We start from the raw sequence: 17,794 nt of genomic DNA, 5'->3' as shown, positions 1-17,794 counted from the left end.
TGGGCCCTACTCTGTGAGTGACAGGAGGGAGCTCCTCAACCCCCTGATGGGCCCTGCTCTGTGTGTGACAGGGTGCGGCGCCCCAACGCCCCCCCATGGGCCCTGCTCTGTGTGTGACGGGGTAGAGCCATAACCTCCCCATCAGCCCTGCCCTGAGTGTGACAGTGGCGGCGCCCCAACCCCCTGATTGGCCCTGCTCTGTGGGTGATAGAGGGCGACGCCCCAGCTGCCCCCCATGGGCCCTACTCTGTGAGTGACAGGAGGGAGCTCCTCAACCCCCTGATGGGCCCTGCTCTGTGCGTGACAGGGGGATCTCCCCAAACCCCTGATCGATCCTGCTCTGTGCGTGACAGGGTACGGAGCCCCAACCACCGTGATGGGCCCTGCTCTGTGAGTGACAGGGGGCAGCGCCTCAACCCCCTGATTGGCCCTGCTCTGTGCGTGACAGGGGGTGGCGCAGCAACCTCCCCATCGACCCTGCCTTGAGTGTGACAGGGGGCGGTGCCCCAGCCCCCCAATCGGCCCTACCCTGAGCATGACTGAGGGTGGCATCGCAACCTCCCGATCTGGCCTGCACTGTGCATGACAGGGGACAGCGCCCAACTCCCCAATCGGCCCTGCTCTGAGCCTGACCAGGGGCTGCACCTAGGGATTGGGCCTGCCCTCTGCCACCTGGGAGCAGGCCTAAGCCAGCAGGTCGTTATCTCCCGAGGGGTCCCAGACTGCGAGAGGGCACAGGCCGGGCTGAGGGACCCCCCCTCCACCCCGAGTGCACAAATTTTTGTGCACCGGGCCTCTAGTCTATACTAATAAGAGGGTAATATGCTAATTAGGGCAGATGTCCTTTGGACGTCCATCCAGACAAAGCCACAGCAGCTGCAAGGCCCGGGGCTCAGGCAGCCTTGAGCCCTGGTGGCTGGAAAGCCAGGGCTCAGGCCTCGCAGCCGCTGTGGCTGGTCGGCAGTGGCAGCAGCAGCGGGGTGATGGGGCGGCGCCTTCCTCTGATCAGCCTGGTGGGAGCGGGCCTAATTTGTCAGTAGGACATCCCCTGAGGGCTTCCGGACTGTGAGAGGGGGCAGGCCTGGAATTTTCATGCCCCGGGCTGCTAGTTGTTTATAAGATTCTGTCACCTGTGTTCTATGAATACACCCTTCTTTCTATCTAGGCTCCTTTATAAATAAATTCTGGAAAGTTCTCTGACACAGACAGTTGTATCAGGTCATGGCAGTTTCCCCGGGAGATGTGGTCCCTGCTAAGGGAGGTGTCATATGTAAATTTCCGGGAACATTAGGAGCTTGACAGTTACCAGTATTTGGAAGTTCTTGTTTTCTTTTCCTCAGAGGACAAAGGTGCCATTTTTGGGAAAGTGGCATTGGCTGTTTTGCATCTTCTGTGTGCACATGTGAGCATGTGTGGGGTTCCGACTACCTGCTTTTTTGTTCCTATTTATTTGTGTTGTGTGTGGAGTGGGGATTGGGTAGGGGATAATAGGAAGAAAAAAGAACGGACTAAGAGAGACCAAACTGGGCCCATATCTTCTTATTTCACCTCTAGCAGCTCCTACATTTTTTAAATCAGCTGTGAGAGGTGCCTGACTACTCTGATAAATGACTGGGCAAGTGATCCTGACAAGTGGCTGAGCAGGAGTGTTGAACCAGTGCTTGAGCCCGACCTGCTGCAGTGGCCACAGGATGTATGCTCCGGAGACAACGTGCTTTCGGTGCTAAGCTCTAAGCTCTGGTTTAAGCTCTGGAGCCCTGTATCTAGGGACTGTGCTCAGGGTCTGGAAATCAGAGCAGGGCTAGAGGAACTATAATGAATGCTGCTTATATCTCCTAAGTAACTCTACATTTTGCTTAGGTGTTTTTCTTTAAAATACATCATCATTAGGACCAGTGCTTGGTAGCATTCTTTTAGATGCAGCTGTTTAATATGAAAAAGGGTAATGAGTGGGAAAGCTTGCTAATATCTTGCCTGTGACCAAGGACCCATCTCAGACCCCCAGGATCCTCCTGCCGTCCTGATCAAGGTTGGGGGGGCGGGGGGGGGGGAGGGGGCGGTGACTTAATCCAGAAAAGAGGACTCTGCAAACCTAAAAGTAGATGGTGAGGCAGGAGCATCCCTGTGTGTGAGCACTGTGAGAGGATAGAGTGCCACACGCACACCAGGTCGGAGTAACCTCCCTTGACAGACGAGGAAAGCGACGGAGAGAGGCTCACTGCCACGGCCACACAGCTAGTGAGGACAAGAGGCAGGTCAAGGATTGGGATTTTGACAAGGCGGAATCTGGCCTATGGCCTGTGTTGTCATTGCTCAGAGTTTGCATGCCCTGGGCTCTTCTAAGAATGTACAGATTCTTCACTCACTTCTTGTATATCCCTGGAAAATTCTTTCTTTGTTTTGTTTTTTTGTTAATCCTCACTTAAGGATATTTTTTCCATAGATTTGTAGAGAGAGTGGAGGGAGGGGGAGAGACAGAGAGAGAGAAACATCAATGTGAGAGAGATACATTGACTGGTTGCCTCCTGCATGCACCCTGACTGGTGCCGGGGATCAAGCCTGCAACCGAGGTACATGCCCTTGATTGGAATCGAACCCAAGAGCCTTCAGTCTGCAGGTCGACACCTTAACCACTGAGCCTAACCAGTTAGGGCTTCCTGAAAAATTCTTTATCTGAGTTGTTTTCTCATCTATTAAATGGGGATTTTACCACCTTCTTAAAGCAGCTGTGACATGGAAGATCATGTAGAAAGCCCCTATGTCAAGGTGAGACCCTAGAATAAGTTTGAAAGCAGGAGGCTGTTCATATGTATCTCTAGAACATATATGGGGCGGTGCTTGGGTGGGTGTGGGGTAGGCTGTAGTCCCAGGCTTCCCAGAGGTGGTGATGTTTTTAGAGCTGACCTGGGCGCCCACTCTTCTGATGCCTTGTTCCCTCCTCAGGACCTCCATGTTCCCAACGAGGACCGCATCAAGCAGCTGCTGGGGCAGGATGCCTGGACCTCGCAGAAGAGTGAGCTGGCTGGCTTCTACCCTCGGCTCGTGGCCAAGTCAGACACGGGCAAGATTGGTTTAATCAATCTGGGCAACACATGCTATGTGAATAGCATCCTTCAGGCCTTGTTCATGGCTTCTGAGTAGGTGCTGCTTTTGAATTCCCTCTGTCCCTGCTTCTTTCATTTGTGCTCCTGGGCGTGTGAAGATGAGGATGAGGATAGGGGGTGGGGGTGGGGGGTGAGTCCTGTTTTGCATTTTTGTCATAATTTGATACATGGAGGGGCCCATAGGTCTCCAGGCCACTGCCAAAGCCTCAGGTCGAGACTGGGTGGGAACTGGAGGTGGGTCTCCAGGGATGGGGCTGCAGTGGGAAGGGGTTCTGCTTTGGGTTGGTGGGTACCACGGACTTTTCTCTTAGATTCCATGGGTAGATTGTGTCTTCCAGAGCAGACGCCCTGGTATTAGATTCCCTCTCCACCGCCCTTTACTCAAAAAAAATCTTTATTACCAGTGGCTACCTATCCAATTTATGGCTTACTTAAAATTACTCACAGTTTCAGCCACAGAAGTAGATCTCTTTGTCCCCCCTCCAATTTCCTTTTTGTGTTGTGTGTGTTAAAATGCACATAACAGAAAATTGACCATCATAGACTTTTTTAAGTTTAGTGGTGTAAAGGCATTCACATTGTTGTGCAACCATCACCACCATTCATCCCCATAACTGTTCACTTTGTAAGTCTGAAACTCCATACCTATTAAGCAATCACTTTCCATATTTCCATTTCCCCTCCCCCACCCACCATTTTATTTTTTGTCACTGATTTTGTCTCTATTCTAAGTACCTCATATAAGTGGAATCATACCATATTTGTCTTTTTGTGATTGGGTTATTTTGCTTAGCAGATGTCTTCAAGGTACGTCCATATTTTAGCATATTGCAGAATTTCTTTCCTTTTAAAGGATGAATAATATTATCTTGTATGTATAAGCCACATTTCAGTCATCTGATCATTGGTCAATGCGTATGAGAGTTGCTTTCATGGTTTAGCTGTTGTGAATATGATGCTATGAACCTGGGTGTACAAATATTTCTTCGAGACCCTGATTTTGATTCTTTTGATTATATACCCAGAAATGGAATTGCTGGGTCATAAAGTAATCATATTTTTAACTTTTTGAGGAACCACTGTTTTCCACTGTGGCCACACCATTTTACCTTCCCACTAGCAGTGAACAGGGTTCCAGTTTCTCCACATCCTTGCCATCACTTGCCTTCTGTTTGTTTGTTTATTTTTGACCATAACCATCACAATGGTGAGGTGGTATCGTCGTGGTTTTGATTTGTATTTCCCTAATTAATTTTGTTGAAAATCTTTTCATTTATTTAGAGGCCATTTGTATATTTTCTATAGAGAAATGTCTATTCAAGTCCATTGCCCATTTTTGAGTTGGGTTGTTTTTTTTGTTGAGTTTTGGAGTTCCTTGCATATTCTGGATATTAATCCCTTACCAATTACATGATTTGAAAAGTTGCCTTTTTACTCTGTGGAGAGTGGTTTTCTTTTTGCTATTGAAAGAAGTTGCGCCCTAGCTGGTTTGGCTCAGTGGGTAGAGTGTTGGCCTTTGGACTGAAGGGTCCCTGGTTCGATTCCGGCCAAGGGCATGTGCCCGGGTTGCGGGCTCAATCCCCAGTGTGGGATGTGCAGGAGGCAGCCCATCAATGATATCTCTCATCATTGATGTTTCTATCTCTCTTTCCCTCTCCCTTCTTCTCTGAAATCAATAAAAATATATTAAAAAAAATAAAGAAGTTGCTTTTATTTATTATTGTTTATTGAGATACTAGAGAACCGGTGCATGACATTCATGCACTGGCAGGGGGGTCCCTCAGCCCAGCCTGTGCCCTCTTGCAGCCCCCTTTGGGGATGTCCACCTGCCGGCTTAGGCCCGATCCCTAGGCTGTCAGTTGGACATCCCCTGAGGGCTCCCGGGCTGCTGGAAGGATATCTGACTGCCAGTTTAGGCCAGATGCCCCGGGGAGCAGGTCTAAGCCCTGAGGGGTTCTGAACTGGGAGACGGTGCAGGCAGGGCTGAGGAACCCCCACCCCCTTGCCACCCTCCCTCCCCGCCCCGAGCACATGAATTTTGTGTATTGGGCCTCTAGTCTGCTAATAATGACACTTTTACTTCTTCCTTTCCAACTTAGATGCGTTTATTTCTTTTCCTTGTCTGATTGGTGTGACAAGGACTTAAAAGTGGTGAAAGTGGACATCCTTTTCTTATTCCGGATCTTAAACTGCTCTTAGTTTTTCTCTGTTGAGTTTTTCACCTGTTGTTGTTAGCTGTGGGTTTATCATATATGGCTATTATTAAGTTGAGGTGTGCTTCCTCTATTCCCGCTTTGCTGAGAGTTTTTATCATAAATGGGTGCTGGATGTTGTGAAATGCTTTTTTTGTACCTATTAATAGGATCATATGGTTTCTATCCTTCATTTTGTTTGTGGTGTATCACATTTATTGATTTGTAGATATTGAACCAACCTTTCATTCCAGGAATAAATCCCACTTGATCATGGTGTATAATCTTTTTAATGTATTGCTTTATATCCTTAGGTGCTTCTACACTGGGTGCATAAATGTTTACAAGGGTTGTATCCTCTGTTTGGATTGATCCCTTTATGATTTTGAAGTGTTCTTTGTTTTTTGTTATAGCCTTTATTTTAAAGTTTATTTTGTCATATGGCTACCCAATTTTTTTTCCTTTCCATTTGCATAAAATATTTCTCTCTCCCTTTACTTTCAGGGTATGTGTGTCTTTTGATCTGAAGTGGGTCTCTTGTAGGTAGCATATTGTATTTTTATCCATTCAGCCACCCTATGTCTTTTGTTTCTGTTTTTTAAAAAATATATTTTATTGATTTTTTTTACAGAGAGGAAGGGAGAGGGATAGAGAGTTAGAAACATTGATGAGAGAGAAACATTGATGAGCTGCCTCCTGCACACCCCCCATCGGGGATGTGCCCACAACCAAGGTACATGCCCCTGACCGGAATTGAACCCCGGACCCCACAGTCCACAGGCCGACACTCCATCCACTAAGCCAAACCAGCGAGGGCTCTGCTGGCACTTCTGACCCTAGTGAGCTGCCCTGCCCCTGGCCCTCCAGCCCTTGCCCTGAAGCTCGTCAGTTCAGCTCCTCCCAGATGTGCCTGGTGCTTTTCTAGCTGTTGCCCCAGCACTGGAGCTCAGAGCGAGTGAATCTGTAAGTTTGTGAGCAGGCCCTTTAAAAAGTTGCCTGGGACTCCAGCCACCCTATCCCTGCTGGTTTTCACAGCCAGAAGTTACAGGGACTTCTCTTCCTGGCACTGGAACCCGGGGCTGGGATCCTGGTGTGGTTCTAGAACCCCTTGCTCCTCAGGGAGCCCTACACAGCTGAGAGAGCTCTCCTGTTTCTTAACCCCCACATGTGGGTGTGGGACCAGCTCATTCTGCAGCTCTACCCCTTCCATCAGTCTCGACGTGGCTGCTGCTTTCTGTCCTTAGTTGTCCCGTTCAACTCGTCTTTGTGCGGTCCTCAATAGAATGTTTAATTTTTGAGAAACTGCTGAACTGACTTTCAAAGGGGCTGCACCATCTTGCATCCCCAGGAGCAGTAAATGGGTTCCTGTTGCCCCGCCTCCTTCCCAGCGTTTGTTGTCAGTGTTCTGGGTTTTGGGCGCACTAATCCGTGTGTCCAGTTGTTTTCGTTTGCATTTCCCTGATGACATGTGTTGGTGGAGTAACATGTACTTACTTGCCATCTGTATATCAGATGTCTGTGAAGATGTTTAGCCCATTTTTTTAATCAGTTTTTTTTTCTTCTTACTGTTGAGTGTTAGGAGTTCTTTGTATATTTTGGCTAACAGTCTTTTATCAGATGTGTCTTTTGCAAGTGTATTCTCCCAGTCTCTGGCCTGACTTCTGATTCCCTTGATACTGCCTTTGACAGAGCAGAAGTTTTTAATTTGAAAGACATCCAGCTTAGCCATTATTTCTGTTATGTATCATGTCTGTTGTATCTAAAAAGTCATTAGCATACCCAAGGTCATCTAGGTTTTCACCTAGGATTTTGGTAGTTTTGTTTTATATTTAGCTCTGTGATCCACTTAGAGTTTATTTTTGCGATGGGTGTGAGGTTTTTGTGTCTGGATTCATCCTTTTGCATGTGGATGTCCAGTTGTTCCAGTGCCATTTGTTGATGAGACTGACTTTGCTCCATCCTATTGTCTTTGCTCCTTTGTCAGTGGTCAGTGAGTCTATTTCTGGGCTCTCCCTTCTGTTCCCCATTGATTTATTCAAATATTCTTTTGCCAACACCACACTTAGACATCACTAATAAACTCACAGCGTAAGTCAGCTTTGCTTCAGGCTCTATGGTATGACCTCACTGCGGTTTGTTCTGAATGTTGGGTCCAGCCAGGAGGAGGAGGTTGGATCTCCAGGACTTGCGAACGGGCTGCTGCTGTGCTCTCGAACTGCCTGTCGAACTGGTTTTAGTATTATTTTTTAAATTCCCAGCCTCTGCAGACCATTACTTTTGCAAAATATAATAAAATGACTTATCAGAAAAATGGTCCTTATGGTCACAGCAAAGTAAACCACGTTTGAGTGCTCAGCTTCCGGACTGACCTTGTGGCAGGTGCTAAGTGGAGCCCACTTCGGTTGCTCTGCTCTGCACAGTGGGCTCAGATGGGAGAGATGCTGGTCTGTCTGCCCAGAGCTGCTTGTGAGAACAGGAGTGAGGCTGGGCTGGGCCTCCCACTGGTCCAGGGAGTAGGGTTGTCAGGAGAGGCTCCTTCCCGTCCCCATAGGATCAGACCCCTGTCACCTGGAGCCAGTGTGCCCTTGCAGAGGCCTCTTCTCTCAGCACACCCCTCATGCTGACCCCGCCTCCCTCACTTAACCGCAGGAGTGGACTGAGGAGCAGTGGCCGGGGCCCTGGGAAGGGGCTTTAAGAGCGGATTTGGAGGACTGAGGCTGGAGCAAGGTCTGCTGCTCTCAGTGGGTGTGAACACCATTTCCCAGGCAGGCAGGACAAGGGTGTGAGTGGTGGTGAGGATACTGGCATGGACCCTGGAGCAAGCCGCAGAGCCTGGGACCACAGGATGGAGGGCATTCGAATCTCTGAATCTTGGCATCATGGGCTTTCAGAAGTGGAAGGGGCATCAGGGGTCACCTCATTGTCCAACCCAAGTTGTTCACCTGCTCCTCCTCCCCTGCCCCTGGCCCAGACTCGGGCTGCAAATGTCTCTTCTGCCTTTAAGCCTGGGGTGGGGGGCTCTGGGTCGCGAGGACAGGCCCCTCGGGTGCCCTTGGCTTACCTGGTGCTCCTGCTTTGTTTGTAAGCTTCAGACACTGTGTGCTCCGTTTGACTGAGAACAACTCACAGCCCTTGATGACCAAGCTGCAGTGGCTCTTCGCCTTCCTGGAGCACAGCCAGGTGAGGGCCGGGGGAGCGGGGGCGTGGCGGAAAGGAGGCTCCCTCTGACACCCCTCCCTTCCCCTAGACCTCCCTGCATCTGGCTATGAGCCCCCACTTCCTGGTGTAGGAGCCCCAGTCTGGGGTGGCCTGTGTTCAGGGCCAAAGCCCCTGGAGCTGTTCAGCACCCTCGCCTGACAGGAGAGAGGTGCCTCCTTCAGGCCTGCTCTGTGCTGGGGGCCCAGCAGCGCATCCTCCCGTCCGAGGTTCCGTCAATGCTCAGGGTTGTTTGTCATCTGCTGCCCTGTTTGAGCACTCACATTGCCGGGGACCCTGAGGACCGTATTTATTTTGTCCGCTGTCTCTTGCCTTCATGGACCAGGCGTCATGCAAGGCCTGTGTGGGGGCGGGGCGACTAGTGAGCAACAGTCCTCCCTCTGGGAGCTCCTGGTGGGGGTGGGGTGGGCCGGGGACAGGAACCTGCAGACAGCAGTGGCAGTACCTGGACAGAGGGCTCATGGAGCAGGTGCATCGGAGACGGGGACTCCAGCTAAGCTTTCCACAGGAGTGCTGGGCAGGGGAATGGCAGTGGGAAGGGGCCTGGAGAGGAAGTCTGAGGAGTCCCAGGGAAGAGCAGATGCCTGGAGGATTGCTCCTGTCTGTGAACCTGACGCCCTGCCCCAGGCTGTGTGGACTTGGTGGGAGGGCACGGGTCGGGGATGGATGAGGAGGGGAGGCCTTCAGTGAGGAGGCCGGGAAGTGGGGGGAACAGAGTCCCCAGCTGCGGAGCAGGTGGTGAGCAGCCTGCTGCTCCTGACCCTGCCTTTCCCTGCCTCGGTCCCAGCGGCCTGCCATTTCCCCCGAGAACTTCCTCTCTGCGTCCTGGACACCCTGGTTCAGCCCCGGCGCCCAGCAGGACTGCTCGGAGTACCTGAAGTACCTGCTGGATCGGTAAGGGGGCTAGGCCTGGGGGAGCCCGCCCCTCCCCGCTGCATTGCACGTTGGAAGGGTCTGAGAAGTGTGCCTGAGTCGGGGCTGGGGCTGTGTGACGGGAGCTTGGGAGACGCTGACCTGAACCGTGACCTGGGAGTGGTGTGCGTGTATACCCCTGCACTGCGCTCGCCTGAGTGTGCACGTGTGTGTTCGTCACAGGTCTTGGGGGTGTGTGCACATACATACATGTGTAGCAGGTTTGTGCGCCTGTATGCAGTAAATGCACAGCGTGTGTGCCTGGCTTGTGAGTGCATGGGTGCCATTTGGCACATGTAGGTATATTCCCTGTGCAGACTCCTGCATGTGCATATGTCTGACTGTGTGGCCAGCTGAGTAGGGTAGAGGCATGAATCGGGCCAGTGCACTGGGAATGGACCGTGTGTGTATGGAGGCTCTGCTCCCTGCTCCAGGCTGCACGAAGAAGAGAAGACGGGGACCAGGATCTGCCAGAAGCTCAAGCAGTCCAGCTCGCCGTCCCCACCAGAGGAGCCCCCTGGGCCAAGCTCCACCTCGGTGGAGAAGATGTTCGGGGGCAAGATCGTGACTCGGATATGCTGTCTCCGCTGCCTCAACGTCTCCTCCAGGGAGGAGGCCTTCACGGACCTCTCTCTGGCCTTTCCCCCACCCGAGCGCTGTCGCCACCGCCGCCTGGGCTCCGTGGTGCTGCCTGCGGAGGGCGTGGGAGCCCCCGAGTCTCCCCCACTGTCCCCAGCTCAGGTCCAAGGCAGGGCGGGTCCTCAGAGGCAGAGGAAACACTGCATCACAGGGGCTGTCCCCCCAACCATCCTGGACATGGCAGGCCTGGGCTCCCAGGGACCTGGGGAGCGGAGCCAGGAGAAGGTGGAGGAAGAGGAGGAGGTGCGAAAGGAGAAGGAGGAAGGAAGGACTAAAGAGGAGGAGGAAGAGGACGGGGAGAAAGTGGTAGGAGAGGAGAAGAAGGTGGAGAAGCGGGAGAATGACAGCGCTGGCCCGGGCCCAGGGACCCCCAGGGCCGCCCCCTCCGGGGAGGGCTCCCGCTCCGTCCTGGACCTGGTCAACTACTTCCTGTCCCCCGAGAGGCTGGAGGAGGAGAACCGCTACTACTGCGAGTCGTGCGCCTCGCTGCAGGAGGCCGAGAAGGTGGTGGAGCTGAGCCAGGGCCCGCGCTACCTCATCCTGACGCTGCTGCGCTTCTCCTTCGACCTGCGCACCATGCGGCGCCGCAAGATCCTGGAAGACGTGGCCGTGCCCCTGCTGCTCCGCCTGCCGCTGGCCGGGGGCCGGGCCCAGGCCTACGACCTGTGCAGCGTCGTGGTGCACTCCGGAGTGTCCTCGGAGAGCGGTCACTACTACTGCTACGCCCGCGAGGGCGCCGCCCGGCCGGCCCCTGCCCTGGGAGCCGCGGACAGGCCCGAGCCCGAGCACCAGTGGTACCTGTTCAACGACACTCGGGTGTCCTTCTCCTCCTTCGAGTCTGTCAGCAACGTCACCTCCTTCTTCCCCAAGGACACGGCCTATGTGCTCTTTTATCGGCAGCGGCCTGGGGAGGGCCCCGAGGCTGAACCAGGCTCTCCCAGAGTCCGGACAGAGCCCGCCCTGCACAAGGACCTGATGGAAGCCATTTCCAGGGATAACATCCTGTTCCTGCAGGTGAGCAGGGCCCCATCCGAGGCCTGAGCTCCTGGTGGAGGGCTTCCCAGCACCACCCGGCCCAGAGTTACTGCTCCTCTGAGTCTCTCCCCTCCTCCTTTTGTCCTTCATCCACCACTTAGTGCTGGGACAGATAGGGCACCAGACAGACACTGAGTATCACCAGGTATTTATTCAGGGTTGTAAGTGCCGATGGAGCAGTGTGGGCTCTGTGAGCGGACAGAGTGCCTCTGGGCACCCAGGGGCCTCCCTACCCAGCGAGCCGCCTCCGTCTACTCTTTGATGTCAAGGTTGGTGTCAAAATACTTGGCAACTGGAACACCAGGGCTCTGACAATGAGAGGGCTCTGACTAACAACGGCAGTGGCCACCTGGGACCTCCGGACAGCAGCACCTGGAGTCCGAGTGTGTGGGGGAAGGTGGCACCCGGGGTGGGACACGGGGCCGCTTGTACATTCCCACCAGCTGCCCAGCGAGGCCGGCCTCCGTTCAGCAGGAGGCAGAGCTCGGACACAGGAGAGTCCGTGCCCAGTGCCTGAGGCAGTGAGCTGGACAATGGTGCCAGGAAGCCGTCGGAGGGTCCCTGTGTGTGTGACGTGACCCCTGAAGTCCCTGGGCCTCCTGCCTCCTGGTGTCGCATCAGGCCCTTAGCGACTGTCAGGCTAGTTAGTCTGAATGAGTTTCTTTGCTCCAAGGGCTGGGTTTTTTGGGAGCAGGAAGAATGAGCTGGAAGCCTCGGTGTAGATGGAAGGACGGGTCCCTCCTCCTGTCTGCCCACGGGGCTGACCGCCTCTAGGGCAGAAGCGTGGCTCCTCTGGGCCTGGGGGGACATGGGCAGGGAGTGAAGGAGGACTTGCTTCTGAGCCTGAGTTTTGAGCTTCCTTCCCCCTTTCCCCTGTGTTCCAGGAGCAGGAGAAGGAGGCACGGAGCAGGGCGGCCTACATCTCCGCACTCCCCGGGTCCCCGTGCTGGGGGAGGGGCTTCGACGAAGACAAGGATGAGGATGAAGGCTCTCCTGGGGGCTGCAGCCCTGCTGGTGGCAGTGGTGGTGATTTCCACAGACTGGTCTTCTAATGGGAGCCTCCCCTGTTCCTGCCTGTGGGGGGCGCCAGCCTCAGGGGAGGCCTTGACCCCTTTCTTCTGGGAGGCCCAGGGCATGGGGCCTGAGAGGGGCCATGGAGGCAGGTCCAGTCCTAAAGGCAGGCCCTTCCGAGGGCTAGAAAGGTGGAGAGGGAGCTGCTGGGACACAGGGACTGAGATGGAGAGGTGAGACCCAAGCCCCTTAAACTTGGGCTCGGGCCCTGACACTGGGCTCGACCCCATTAGGATTTTACTGAGTGTCCTGGCCAACTTAAGCACCTTAGATGGACACCCTGGCCTTGTCCCCTGCAGACCCCCGACAGGGCCGAACCTCACAGCGCCAGTGTTTGCCATCCAGTAGCCTTGCCCTTCTAGCTCCTTGTAGATGGTCCTTTTGTTGGACAGTACAGAGAGCAGAGCAGGAGCCAGGCCCTGGCATGGAGCGGGGCTGCGTCCCACCTGCGACTGTCCGGCTCTCTGAGGGGTTCACCGGTAACGTGTGGGTGTCTGCGCTTTCCTGAGCGAGGGGAGGTGGGAAGCAGCCTGGCTCAGGATCAGAGACTGTCTGCCCTGACCAGCATGAGGACAGCCCCTGCAGTGGGAAACCCTCCCCCTCCCTAGCCTGCCTCAGTGCCTGAGATGCCACTGTGGGCATCCCCTCTGGGTGAGATGGAGAATCCTTATTTACTGCCAATGTGTCTGTTTCTCACGGAGCCACTGTCTGTCCCGGAAAGCCGGCTGGCTCAGCTCCTGCTCAGTGGCAGAGAGAGAGCCCCGGCCTGGGGGCTGGCGGGAGGGCCTGGCGGGGAGGAGATACTGACCTCAGGTGCCCTGACACGGCTGTACCCCTTCTCCATGGAGAGTAGAGACCCAGGGTCTCAAACAGGAATAAAATGGGTTCTCTGAAGCCTTTGAAGATGTCTTCCTTCCCACCCAGTGGCTGTGATGTCGCGTGTCTAGGCAGTAAGGAGGGTCCCCCTGCTCGCTGACTTGTCAGGCATCCCACGTGGGGTGGCAACACCTGCAGGGAAGTGCTCTGTGAACAGGTGAGGACGAGGCGGGCGCTGAAGAGGGAAGGAAGAATGCCCGGTATCCTGAGGAGCGGGAGCCCTTTGCCTTTGGAGGGGTGGTGGGTGCACAGGCAAGGGGCTGCCCGATGCGGTGTTGACAGGGGACTATCGGGTGGGGCTGCAGCCCAGTATCTGGGGATTTTCAGACCCCAGGAACTCTGGCCTGTCCATCAGTAGCTCGTGCTGATACCATGTTCCTTCTTCCTTCCATCTGAGATCTGAGGGGCGGTGGCCTCCCCTGGCTGGATGTGGGCCCAGGCCAGGAAGAAAGCTGGGAGGCAGGCCTTCCCCAGATGCCATCCCACCTGTGGGGCTGGGGAGGCACACAGAGCCCTCATGTGGAGGCCCCTTTCCCACAACCCTGCCTGTTCCCTTTGGGAGAACAAACCAAGTGGGAAGGTGGCGGCCAGTGGTGCGGCCAGGGCTTGGTTTCAAGGCCTCTTGCTTGTGCTGTAGGTGGAGGAGTTGCGTTTGGGCCCAAGTGTCATAGACCCTCAAATGTCCGCTGCAGGGCCCAGCAAAAGCGGGCTGAGAGTCTGTTGGCGCCAAGTCACACATTCGTTGTTCAGTCCCCGGTCAGGGTGCCTTCTAAGAAAGATGAATTGGTGGAGGTTACTGCAGTTCCCATTTTACACACCAGGAGGATGGATTCTGAGGTAAGGAGGGTTCATTCTCGCTTCTCGCCAAGAAAAGTGCCCAAGTTTCTCGCCAAGGAGCAGTTACTTTCTGCTAAAATGAAAGCTGGCCCAGAGCCTTTCCAGGACCCTGAGAAAGCATGTTCTCATCGAGCATGTGTTCACGCTGACACACGACTCACAGGCTGGCCTGGTCCGCCCCAGCCCCTCCCACAGGCAGACATGGCAGCCCACGCTGGTTGCTTCCGTTGGACTTTATTGTTGTCCTGCTCCAACACCACAGTAAAAAGCGACCTGCACGCGTCAGGCCTGTACCATGTGTCACCACAGCAAAAATGACCCACACAAACCCGTGCCCGCCCCACCCCAGACCTACTCACAGGATAAATATGTTACAATTTTTTTTGTTTTTAAAAAAGAAAACAGAATAAATTAATAACTTAAGTGATTAGGCACCAACAGTGATTTGAAAAATTAAATGTCAATTTTAAATGGTAACAGGGCAAGAACCCAAGCCTGGACTTCTCCTAGCCTATCTCTGTTCCTGACAAACAGCAACAATTCCATGTGAAGGATTCTAAACTTCAAGACATGTAACCAACACACACACACACACACACACCCCACCAAATAGCACGTGACGGCCTGACTCTCCAGTGGGACGCCCCTCAAGGCGGCCGACCTAGCCCCAAAGAGCTTGGGGTCCCAGGATGACGGCCTGTAGGCGGGGCTTTAAGCTCCTGTGGTCATCTCATCCCCCACACGCTGCAGAGGGAGGCCCAGAGAGAGGAAGGACACACTGCGCTCTGCTTCCAGAGCTCGTCAAAGGGTGCGGCAGGGTGGGGGTGAGGGGCCTGGCCTCGTGGGGGCTGAGGCCTTAACCCCATGGCAGGTAAGGGGGCAAAGGGCAGACTGAGGTGGAGCCTGTGCTCCAATCACTGCAGAATGGCTGTGCTTCTGTCCTACGAATGGGGCAAGTTTGGTTTCAGATGGAGAGGTTACCAAACTCAACCAGGGAAGAGACTGGGTTAACTGGCTAATGTTTGGGTGTTGCCCATCCCTAGTGATCCAGACCCTTTAGAGAGGCCACAGGGAAGGGAGTTCTCCCTTAAAACAGCTGAGCATCCGCCCTATCAGGGGCCTCAGAGACCTAATCTAACCACCCATTTCATAGACGGGCAAACCAAGGTCCGAGGGAGCGACATTTCCCTGTAGCAACCTCTCCCTCTTTTCTCAGTTCCTGCTCTGCCATGTGTAACCTGGCAGAGGTAGAGGTGGAGCTGGAGGTGGGGGAGGGCGCCCCAGGCAGGAGTCCTGTGTTAAAGGTGCTGAGACAGCAACCCTAGTCCTGCCAGGCCACCAGGAGAGGGGAGCTTTGACCCAAGAGGCCAAAGGACCAGTTTCTTAAACTGAGCCGACAGGTATGTGCTAAACACCCGGTAGTGTGGGGCTTGTGAGCCAGTGTCCTCTTCCCTTGTACTTCCTTCCATCTCTACCCTGAGAGTTTGGGAGTTACAGGAACCAAGAACTGAAGGGAGGGCTCCTTGCAGATTAGCTCTGAACACAGTCTCTGAAGACACCAGCCAGTCCACATCATGGCACATCCAGAAAATACTGACATTAGGGCACCCACACCTGGGCTTACCTGTAGCCTGCTGGGCACAGGGGTGGTGCCATTAAAAGCTCCCCTCCTAGGGACACAGTCAGGGCTGGATAGAGGGAACGGCACACCTGCTCATGGTAGGCCATGGCCACCACTGCCCTTTCCCCTGCGGGAACACGGAGCCAGGGACCCATACTCCCAAAGGTCTTCTGTTCCCAAAGCACAAGGCTTGCCAAGCCTTTTCCTCCACTTAAAAATCTGACCCATCTTCTTCTGAGCCCCATCTTGGGCACCTCCTTTCCCTAGAAGCCACCTTGTCTGATCTCAGCCCCTTCCCACGCCTGCCCTGGCACCCACCTCCCGGAGCAGCCTCGCTTCCTCACTCATGCTCCAGCCACTTCGGGATGGCTGTGTTTCGTCCTAGGAAGGGGGCAGCAGCATTTTCAGTCTCTCATGGCCATTACCAATCCCTTGTGTCCTCAGTGCCTGTCCCAGAGCCTGGTCCCAGCAGCCATTAATACATGTGCTGGGTGATGATACGGGAGGAGGGGCTACTGTGGAGAAAGTAATTTCTCCAGGATGTGACTTCTTAGGGAGTGGTCAGGCCCTGGGCTGGTGAGGGGTGTATACACACACTCACAGAAACTGAAAGAGTGGTAGCCACCTCCATTCAGTATAGTAGGAAGTCGTCTTTGTTGGGATGGTCTACTTCCCAGGGCAGGATCAAACATCTCGTCTTCCCAGTTCCCTCTGAAACTAGAAAATTTGGCCAAGAACTTTTAACATAAGATTCAGATCCCCCCTGGCCCTGGCTCAGGAGAAAGTGGCTGAGGTGAAGCCCCCCTCCTGTCCCTGCAGCCAGGTTTGAGTCCAACATGGCACCTGGGCTGTGAGGGTTCAACATAGTGTGAGAGGAGCTGAGAAACACTCAGCTGGCACCATGCCCTGGCCCAAATCCCATGTCATCCTCCAGGCTCTGCCCTGCTCGCTCCTTTGCACTGCTTTCCCCATCATCCATGACTGCTGGGAACTGACACTACGCACACCACTCCCCTCACATGACATCTCTCCTTCACTTTCTGCTCCATCCTGATCCCCACAGCACTGCCTCGGCCATTCCACTGGGCCCTTTGGGTATATTTGCTATGCTGTCCCCACAAGGCCTTCACTCCTGCCTCTCATCCATCAGTCACCTGCACCCCCTGCACTGCTCATCTTGCAGAAACTTGCTGCCCGTCCCCCCTGTGTCCATGCACTGCCTTCTGCCCAGCCCACTGCGGTCCCAGGGTCGTCCCTCAGGCCCTGCATCACCTCCAGTGCCCCCCAGGCTCCCTCTCTCCCATACCCCATACCATCCAGCCCCGCCCAAGCCCTCTCTCACGTGGTACCCTCAGGTGGCAGGAACTTGAGGAGGTCCTGGGGAAGCTCCCAGGGCCGGCCCCTGAGGATCAAGCTGTGTCCTTGTCTCTCCATCTCCTGGGCGATGGCCCTTTCCTTGTTCTTGTTGCCCTTCATCCTCAGTTTTTCCTTCCTTTTGTCCTCATTCTTCTGCCCCTCCACCTGCAACAGGTGCACTGCCACTTGGCTGAAAGTGGGGAGGGGGGCAGTGCAGCTGGGGATCTAAGTCCTTTGTGCCCAGAGACCACCTCTAACCTTCCCTCTCAACTCCTCCACCTTTTGGTGGCCTTGCCTCTCCCCTGCTGAGACAGAAAGGGATAAAGTCCATGTCCACTTTGGTCTGCTGGTCCTCGTCGTCCTGGTCAGTGAGACGATGGGCTTTTCCGGGACTGAAGGAGGCAGCCCAGAGGCGGCGGCAAGGGGGCTGGGAGGGAGGTGAGGTGTGGAGTCCAGCTCCGAGCCCCGGCGCTTCCCTCCACACATCTGGAAGGTACTCAGGTCTCAAGGGCAGGAAGAGGCTGAAGGATGCTTTTGGCAAGCGCCCTAACTAAGGTGAATGGAGGCATGGCCATCACTGGTAAAAACCAGAGGTGGGCCTGGGGGGTGGAGGCGGTGCCTCCATCAGGCCCTACCTCCCAGGAAAGGCTCAGGGTCCCTGACCTCAGTGCCTTGAAGCCAAGGGTGGCCAAGTAGAGGGGAGGTTGGAAGGGGCAACAGGATAGGAGAGAGGGGAGTTGGGGAGGAGCCAACTTCAGTGCCTGGGCCCCTCTCCAGGCTTGGCAGCCCCATCACAGCTTGGCACCCTTGGAAGGCTCCGAGGACTGCCGCACGTCTGTCCACTCCTGCATGGTGCTCTGCAGGGCCTGGGTCTTCTCCTTGTCCACTTGGACGTAGTCCACCTTCTCGTCGGAAGTGACAGACGATGTGGACGG

At 54.6% G+C, this 17,794-nt stretch overlaps 2 protein-coding genes across 4 annotated transcripts in view; one reads left to right on the top strand and one right to left on the bottom strand.

Annotated features, from left to right (window-relative positions):
• USP35 (ubiquitin specific peptidase 35) overlaps positions 1 to 12,176 on the top strand; it is a 27,725-nt gene extending 15,549 nt beyond the window's left edge. Inside the window, exons 7-11 of the mRNA XM_036324851.1 lie at positions 2,944 to 3,137; positions 8,383 to 8,476; positions 9,300 to 9,406; positions 9,859 to 11,077; positions 11,983 to 12,176. Of these exons, the coding sequence (XP_036180744.1) occupies positions 2,944 to 3,137; positions 8,383 to 8,476; positions 9,300 to 9,406; positions 9,859 to 11,077; positions 11,983 to 12,150 (1,782 nt within the window). The 3' untranslated portion in view covers positions 12,151 to 12,176. The remainder of the gene's footprint in view (positions 1 to 2,943; positions 3,138 to 8,382; positions 8,477 to 9,299; positions 9,407 to 9,858; positions 11,078 to 11,982) is intronic.
• Positions 11,230 to 17,794, bottom strand: part of GAB2 (GRB2 associated binding protein 2) — a 164,462-nt gene continuing 157,897 nt past the window's right edge. For 2 of the 3 annotated variants that reach the window (XM_036324852.1, XM_036324853.1), the window contains exon 10: positions 11,230 to 17,794. In XM_036324852.1, coding sequence (XP_036180745.1) covers positions 17,651 to 17,794 — 144 coding nt within the window. In that variant the 3' untranslated portion in view covers positions 11,230 to 17,650. The other variant, XR_004970370.1, reaches the window with a different exon arrangement.

This window comes from Myotis myotis, unplaced genomic scaffold (assembly GCF_014108235.1).
Source record: "Myotis myotis isolate mMyoMyo1 unplaced genomic scaffold, mMyoMyo1.p scaffold_m19_p_10, whole genome shotgun sequence".
NCBI classification, from domain to species: Eukaryota; Metazoa; Chordata; class Mammalia; order Chiroptera; family Vespertilionidae; genus Myotis; species Myotis myotis.
The sequence above is the reverse complement of the archived record's forward strand: the minus strand, read 5'-3'. Positions and strand labels throughout refer to the sequence as shown.